The sequence below is a fragment of the Vicia villosa genome, linkage group LG5 (assembly GCF_029867415.1).
Source record: "Vicia villosa cultivar HV-30 ecotype Madison, WI linkage group LG5, Vvil1.0, whole genome shotgun sequence".
Taxonomy (NCBI): Eukaryota; Viridiplantae; Streptophyta; class Magnoliopsida; order Fabales; family Fabaceae; genus Vicia; species Vicia villosa.
In genome coordinates this window covers 166982011-166990392 of record NC_081184.1, presented here as the reverse complement: position 1 = coordinate 166990392, position 8382 = coordinate 166982011, and the positions used below count along the sequence as shown (strand labels likewise).

The window sequence follows — 8382 nt, the reverse complement described above, 5'->3', positions numbered from 1 at the left end:
AAAATTTGATGTTGCAAATATGTTTTTATTTTAGATGGATCAACCGCGGTAAAATTGAAAAGGAAAATAATATACAAAACACGTGGCTTGATATTGTATATCTAAGTGATCAAACCATATGAGAATTGTCAAAAATTATGATAACTTTTCCGCATCAAAGTCACTCAAATCTAAATCCCTTCTTCCAATCCGTCTTTTTTATTTATCTATTTTTATTTTCTCGTCATAATCAACAACCTCAAGATACAAGTTAAGAAATTAAAAAAAAAAATATGAAACTCAATGTACAATTTACAATGAAAAACAATAGTTTACATGTTGTGATAGAATAAAAAAATAATAAATGAATGTTGGTTAGGATAGTCGATATGGTGCAGTAAGTAATAATTAATCCACAGGAGGATAATAAGGTTTAATGATGTTTTCAGTTTAATGGGTTAAAATAGAAAAAGTAGATGAGAAGAGAAAAAGAAAAAGAAAAGAAAAATAAAGAATGAAGAATAGTCAACCGTGTTCCAAGTTCCAACAATGAACACAAGCAACAAGAACAAACAAACTGTCTAAACTCAATTGAATGCAGAGAGAGAAACACTCTTCAAATTTCAAACTCGCCGTCGTCTACCGGGAAAACTCTCATCCGTCATCGGAGCACGCACGATTCTTCCATTTAATCAATCGAGAGAAATGAATCACTAACATCCTCAAAATCAATGACGACGCAGGAAGAAGCTGATTCATCCACGGTCGCCGCATCTCCAGAAGGTCACTATTTGGTTTCTCCTTCTTCCTAAACGATACATTCCATTGTCGTTTTGTTTCTATTTATAGTTTATGTGTGTTTTTCCATTCTTGCTCAGTTGTAGGAGGAGGAGGAGAGAACAACGGTATAAATACTGAGCTATGGCAAGCTTGTGCTGGACCTCTTGTCAATCTCCCTTCACCTGGAACTCATGTCGTTTACTTCCCTCAAGGTCACAGCGAACAAGTAAGTGCACGTCGACACCGATAATAATTTGAAAAATGAATAAATTAAATGTAATCACAAGTGTCTATGTCAGTTTTGGACCGGACACCAACACTACGGAGTTTTTAGACTTCATGTGCTTTTCTGTTATGAGAATCTGTTATAATTCACCTTTTTAATTTGTTGTAAAACTAGTTTGTACTTGAGTACTTATATGATAAATGTCCATGCTATAATAATAATAATTGGTAGCTTTAGCTTTTATATTCATTTTGTTTCAGGTTGCAGCATCTTTGAAGAAAGATGTGGATGTTCAAGTACCAAACTATTCCAATCTCCCATCCAAACTACCGTGTATTCTTCATAGTCTCACCTTACATGTATGCTGGATTTTTCGTTTTACCTTGTCTATATATTAGTTATGCACCAGTCCGTTCCCCGTGTTCTAATTTTCTGCGTTTGTTGTGGTTGTTTTTTCAGGCAGATCCTGATACAGATGAAGTCTATGCCCGGATGACGCTTCAGCCAGTGTCTTCGGTAAGAACACCATATGCAATGTTGCTGTACTTATTAGCTCATAGGAATTCGGAAACTTTCTTAACTTACCTGATTCGTTGATATTATTTGTATAGTTTGACATGGATGCCTTATTAAGATCAGATATGTCTCTCAAGTCGAGCAAGACACAACCTGAGTTTTTCTGTAAACAACTGACAGCGAGTGATACGAGTACTCATGGAGGTTTCTCTGTTCCTCGCCGTGCTGCAGAGAAGATTTTCCCTCCTCTTGTATGCTATTATTTTTCTACATCTTTTTTTTTTCTTTCCAAATCCTCGACTAGTACTTACTTTAGAGTTTAATCTGGTTAATGTTTCTATATAGGATTTCTCTGCGCAACCTCCTGCTCAAGAACTTGTGGCAAAGGATTTGCATGGTAATGTCTGGAAGTTCCGACATATATATCGTGGTATGTTTACATACATATATCTCTAAATTTGGAATTTCCGCATTATGAGAAAATTATCCTGGTGACATTTTGTCGAGCACACTTATGAAAATATTTTGCCTTTCCACGATCTTCTTAACCAGGACAACCGAAACGTCACTTACTCACAACTGGATGGAGTCTATTTATCAGCGGAAAAAGGCTTTTAGCTGGAGACTCTGTTTTATTTATACGGTAAGAGTAGTAGTTGTTGCTGTGCTATAAAACTTTATCATTTTGGCTAAAACTCATTTAAGGTAGCAACTTGCAGTCTTACTAGATATCGTGATTTTGATTGCTCTTGGCAGAGATGAAAAGCAGCAGTTGCTTTTGGGTATCCGACGAGCAAACAGACAACCGACCAACTTATCATCCTCAGTACTATCAAGTGATAGTATGCACATTGGAATTCTGGCTGCAGCAGCTCATGCTAGTGCGAACAGTAGTCCATTCACCGTGTTTTATAATCCTAGGTCAATATCTGTCACTGACTTTATTCTGACAGAATGAACGCATAATTTCTTTGATTGCAAGTTCTATTTGCTGTATGGACTTGTATCCTCGGTTCTTAAGCTTACATCATTCCTTTATGTTCAGGGCGAGTCCTTCAGAATTTGTTATTCCATTGGCCAAATACTACAGGGCAGTATACAGCCACCAAATTTCACCTGGTATGCGCTTTCGAATGATATTTGAAACAGAAGACTCGGCAACAAGAAGGTGCTTCATTTTGTGACTATGTATCATTGGGGTAGTTTGGTGAAAAATGCTAACTTGGAAATAAATCTTTGATTTTGAATATTTGAAACAATACTGCATTTTATTGCAGATATATGGGTACAGTTATAGGTGTCAGTGATCTGGATTCCGTGAGATGGAAAAACTCACAGTGGCGTAATTTACAGGTAAAGTTTGTGTCATCTTTTAGCAATTCAGTGAGGTAAAATTTATCATCCATAAGTAGTTAAGTTCCGAATCACGTGTACTTCGAAAATAAGTTTCTTCAACTTCAAGCAGTTTTTTGTAAGTTACTTGTAAATTTTCAGGTCGGCTGGGACGAATCTGGTGCTGGGGAAAGGCGGAGTAGGGTCTCAGTCTGGGAAATTGAGCCTGTTACTGCTCCATTTTTCCTTTGTCCTCCTCCTTTCTTCCGATCCAAGAGACCAAGACAACCCGGAATGCCTGGTAAATAATTTTATAATCATCCCACTTAGCAGGATAAGGCTTGGTTGTTGTTGTTGTTATATGTTTTTGTAATTAGTATATATTTTATCACGTTTTTTTGCAGATGATGAGCTGTTTGATGTCAGTAACCTTTTCAAGAGTACAATGCCTTGGCTTGGTGATGATATGATTATGAAGGATCCACAAGCTTTCCCTGGCATGAGCTTAGCTCAATGGATGACCATACAGAAAAATCCTGCTCTGGCTAGCTCATTGCAATCAAATTACGGACCTTCTTTGTCTGGATCCGTTCTACACAATCTTCCCGGCACCGATATTGCTCATCAATTGGGACTTTCCACTCAACAAATCTCTCAGTCAAACAATGTAGCTCTCAATGCTCCAGTTCAGACTCCACCATCCACATCTAGTGGATTGCAAACAGTCACGCAGCCTGAGCAACTGTTGGGTAATATTACTCAACATTCTAGACAGAACATGGCAAATCAAACTCTACCACAAACTCAACTTCTTAATCCCCAGAGCGTTGTCCAAATGAACAATATTCTTCAATCACAACAACCATCCATTCAAAACCATGAACTCCATAGAAGTTTCTCTCAGAACCAACTGCAGCAGCTTCAACAGATGTGTCAGAACCAACAGCCAAATATGACTCAATCCACTATGCCAGATCACAATAATCAACAGTTGCATCTGTCTGATAATCAAGTTCGACTTCATTTGTTACAGAAGCTTCAACAGCAACAACAAACATTCTTGGCTCAGCAATCTGCATTGCAGCAGCCTGCTCAACTTGTTCAAAACCAAGACCAGCAGAGACGACTTTTAGATGATCTAACACAAACACACAACTCTAAGGCCATAACTCCCGGTCAATTGTTTGAAATTCCTCCTTTACTTCAAAACTCACTGCCCGAGGCTAATTCTATGATCCATCAGATGACAGATCATGGTAGCCAGAACAATGTTCAGTTCTCTCATCCATCTAAACAACCAAAGCTTCAACACCAACCACAGCAAACGCAACCCGGCTTTCTTTCTAAAACGTCCAGTCATGTTGGACTTCCTTCTGCTACTACAAATAATCAGTTATCTGCTTCTGGTTGTAGTATACGTACTGGAGCAACTGGAACTGCGCCATCTATCATTACTGATGATATTCCATCTTGCTCCACTTCACCTTCCACAAATAACTGTGCTAGTGTGCTTCCTCCAGTGACAACATCCCATAACCTTATGAACACAATAGGGAATGACATGGCTCAGTCTGCTGTGACAATCTTGAGTCAAAGTTCTAATGCAAATGAGGTCAAATATGTACTGCCAAATTATCAAGTTAAGCCTTGTTTAAACATTTCCGAAAATCACAACAAAGGAAATTTTTACCCTGAGACATGCTTGAATGGTGGTGCTGTCCAGACAGATTGTTTGGATACATCGTCTTCTACAACTTCAGTCTGCCTTTCTCAGAGCAATACACACTTTCATCAAAATGACAACCCGTTATCCTACAATCCACGGTCGATGTTCTGTAGAGACAGCATTCAAAATGTGGAAGTTCAGGCTGATGATAGGTGCAATGTTTCATATGGCAACAGCATGAATGGGCAAATAAGAATGCCACTGAATCTAGATTCTACTATAACCAAAGGCACAACAAGGTCATGCCAGGATTTGTCAACTAATTTCTCTTCCGAAGGCTTACTTGGGGATTATGAAAATAACGGCGATACTCAGCCAGAACTTTCATCTTCCATGGTTTCACAAACATTTGGAGTCCCTGATATGACCTTTAATTCAATTGATTCCACCATAAATGATAGTAGTTTCTTGAATACTGGTCCATGGGCTCCACCGCCGCCGCCACATCAGTTTCAACGGATTAGGACATATACCAAGGTATTGTATTATTACTATTGCTGTTGATATAATAACAGAAACCTCTCAATGACGGACATGCCATTTTTATTTGATATTATCATGATTATTACGTCGGTTTATAGCTATCTTTTGTTTTTAAGTTAGATTTTTGTCTTGTAGGTATATAAACGTGGAGCTGTGGGAAGGTCCATAGACATAACAAGATATTCAGGCTACGAGGAACTTAAACATGACCTCGCTCGTAGGTTTGGTATTGAGGGACAGCTGGAAGATCGACAAAGGATAGGGTGGAAACTTGTTTATGTTGATCATGAAAATGATGTTCTGCTAGTGGGAGATGACCCTTGGGAGTAAGTCCTACTGCTTATCTTTTCATCAGATTTACCTTTGAGTTAGAATGAGACTAATTTAAAAATCTCAATTTTTTCCGATTTGTTTCTTATGGATATGTCAGGGAGTTTGTCAATTGTGTCCGCTGTATTAAAATACTTTCTCCTCAAGAAGTTCAACGGATGAGCATAGACGGAGATTTTGGCAATGGCATTAGCCTTCCAAAACAAGCCGGTAGCAGCTCGGATGGCGGGAATGCTTAAATGGGGTTCATGAATTCACTAACTATTCTTCTTTGTTGGTAACATAGTCAATTCTTTAGGGACATGTATTAATATTATTGTCCCAAAGGTATTTATGATGCATTTGTGGAGGGTTCTGTGGCAAATTTGAAGATTCAAAACAATTGATGGTAACTTCCATGAAGGTGTTAATCTACCAATTATCAAAGGCTTGCAGCACAAGCATATCAGAAGCTAGATGTTTTTAAGCCACGCAATATGATGTAGTTGTAATGTAAAGTTGGAACAAATTTTCTGTTGGTATAGTTGAAATATTACAGCATAGTTCAGTGTATCTGCTTTTTAAAGGAATTGTTGACATTTGAATTGACAGGTGGGGTCTTTTGGTTGGGCCTTTTGTAAACATCACCAGACAGCTACATTGTGACCATTGAAAAAAAACAGTTTTCCACTAGCCATAATGTTTTTTGGTTTGTCTACTAGTACCAATGCTATAACATATGCATGGTCAAATAGATATTCAAACATGAACTCATGAAAAGAGGATTTTTTTGGTAGTAAGTTTTTGGAGTTGGTTTGGAGATAAAGTTATAAAAAGTTTCAAAGCTCAAAGAATGATTATAGAATTACCTATATCTTACCTATTTACTATGTTTTCACTTTGGTATTCAATTTTTTACCAATTGGTTCAACGTTTGTTGCTTACATAGCACGATGACTAGTTTTTCAGTCAAACTAGTTCACTCAATATAATACAAGTAAAACATTTGTTTAGTAACATTCCAAAAACATTCCAAAAATATTAAAATTTTCTCTTGTTGATATAATTTTTATTTATTTCCCACTCTAAATCTTCCCCTCTCTCATACACACAAACAACAACTAATAACAAAAGGGAAAATAACAAGGTTTAAATAATTAATTTGTCCTTATAAGCTTTCGTCATTTTTATTTTCGTTTCTCTATATTTTTATTTTTTTTGAAAAAATCTTTAAATGTTGATATTTATTTTGTACCAGTTCATGCACATTCTCCTACTAGTAACAACTCTTAAAGGAATTAGTTCATTCTTCACTTTCTCAATCATAATCTTGCCACCTTTCATTAGAAAACATTGGATAAGACTTACTCACACAATATCATATACAGGGTAGATAATTTCTGCATCTAGTCATTTGATAATCTCCTTATTTACTACATCTTTCATGATACGGTTCAACCTTCGTTGGATTTCTATATTGTTCTTTGCATTCTATCCCAATAATATTCTATGCATACAAATTATACGGATGATTTCCTTTATGTCCGATATTTGCCAAGCAACAGCCTTCTTGTGCTTTTTCAAAATGTCTGAAGTTGACATCTTTCCTCATCAGACTGATCAATAACAACAATCACGCTAACTTATGTTATGTCTCTAGGAAGGCATAATGCTAGTGGACATGGAGTTATTTCAATTCCAATTCAGGTGGTTTCTCTATTGATGGGACATTGTATTCCACCCATTCAACAACAATTTTAAGGGTCTCAAAGTGCAGCTAGAGAGTGCTCTCATAGGTCTTGAAACGAGTATATAAGTAATTTGCCTAACTTGGTTTTCCAAGTTTTTGGATGCTTACACATTGAGCTTGAAAATGATTATTGTTTATTGCATAAAAGACTTTAGAATATTCTCCAATTTGTTGTTCCCTTGTGTATCCACTGCATGATTTGACGTAGAAAAACTAGGGAGAATGTTTTGTGCTTGAGGCTTTAGTTGATTTTAGGTGATACTCCATGAGAGGTTTGTATGATTACGCCATTCACAAAACATTATTTGTTATACATTATTCAAACAAGTGTGCTCCACCACAATAAACACATACAATTGCATTGGCATCAGTCACGACTTTGATTGGCTCGACATCTATTGCGTCAGAACTCATTATCATGTTATTTATCATAGGTTGTAGTCTCAGTAACTCCTTGGACACCAACTGGATTCTTTGGGATATCTATGGTGGCTGCTCTAGTAACTAGCCATTGGTAGGTGTTGGCAGTAATGCTTTTAATCAATTTGTACCCTTCTTAATATGACTTAGATAACAACGCACCACCAAAAGATCCATCCAACATTTTTCTTGATGATTGTACAAATCCATTATAAAATTTCATCGATTGAATACAGATTGGGATCCCATGGTGTGGACATTGCCTTAACAATTCCTTAAATCTTTTCCAAGCATCAAACAAAGATCCATCCTCTCTTTTCCTAAATGAAGTGATTTCGTTTCTCATTTTCACATTCTTAACATGATGGGAATACTTAGCTAATTTTTCAGCCAAGTCATTACATGTGGCAATAGAATTAGGTTCTAAAAAATTGATCCAACTTTATGCTTTATCCCTTAGAGAATATGAAAACAACCTCAATCTAAAAGCATCATTAGTAATCCCATGGATTTTGAAAATAATAGCAGTTTCCAGAAATTGCCTCAAATATGGATATGGATCTTTAGTAACAACTCTTGAACATTAGCTAATAGCTTAACATTTGGAACATCGTATGCTTAAACTCAAATCGTGCCACTGTGAGCCATGGTAATATGATTCGCATGTTCATGACATTGGGATCAAACACAACACAATCCCTAATGTTTGTTTCTTTGTCATTGTAAATGCAAACAATATCAATTTCTTCAGTGACTTATGCTTGCTCTAGTTGTGGTTTTCAAAGTGAAATTCGAAGAATTCTTCAAATAAATGAGCAGGAAGAAAGCTTTCTGGAAAGTGTATGGTTGTTTGAAATCTCA

At 36.6% G+C, this 8382-nt stretch overlaps 1 protein-coding gene and 1 non-coding gene across 3 annotated transcripts; both read left to right on the top strand.

The window, feature by feature from the left end:
- Nucleotides 1-447: 447 nt before the first annotated feature.
- On the top strand, nucleotides 448-6147 carry LOC131603766 (auxin response factor 19-like). 2 transcript variants are annotated; one of them, XM_058876193.1, is made up of 14 exons: nucleotides 448-762; nucleotides 864-985; nucleotides 1246-1344; nucleotides 1445-1501; nucleotides 1597-1752; nucleotides 1847-1931; nucleotides 2054-2144; nucleotides 2258-2422; nucleotides 2547-2669; nucleotides 2779-2854; nucleotides 2996-3134; nucleotides 3238-5036; nucleotides 5178-5368; nucleotides 5473-6147. In XM_058876193.1, the coding sequence occupies exons 1-14, from the start codon at nucleotides 711-713 to the stop codon at nucleotides 5609-5611; spliced, it is 3294 nt and encodes a 1097-aa protein (XP_058732176.1). In that variant the 5' UTR covers nucleotides 448-710; the 3' UTR covers nucleotides 5612-6147. The 2 variants fall into 2 exon arrangements, with proteins under 2 accessions (XP_058732176.1, XP_058732175.1); XM_058876192.1 differs by having other exon boundaries at nucleotides 858-985.
- A 1616-nt stretch (nucleotides 6148-7763) lies between these two features.
- On the top strand, nucleotides 7764-7870 carry LOC131608404 (small nucleolar RNA R71). Its single transcript, XR_009285667.1, has one exon. It is a non-coding gene; the product is annotated as a small nucleolar RNA R71 (small nucleolar RNA).
- The last annotated feature ends 512 nt before the right edge of the window (nucleotides 7871-8382 follow it).

Coding starts and splice junctions, on each gene's coding strand:
- LOC131603766 (XM_058876192.1), top strand. CDS start 711: ATGACGACGCAGGAAGAAGCTGATTCATCCACGGTCGCCGCATCTCCA. Junction 986..1,245: donor CTCAAGGTCACAGCGAACAA/GTAAGTGCACGT, acceptor ATTTTGTTTCAG/GTTGCAGCATCTTTGAAGAA. Junction 1,345..1,444: donor TTCATAGTCTCACCTTACAT/GTATGCTGGATT, acceptor TTGTTTTTTCAG/GCAGATCCTGATACAGATGA.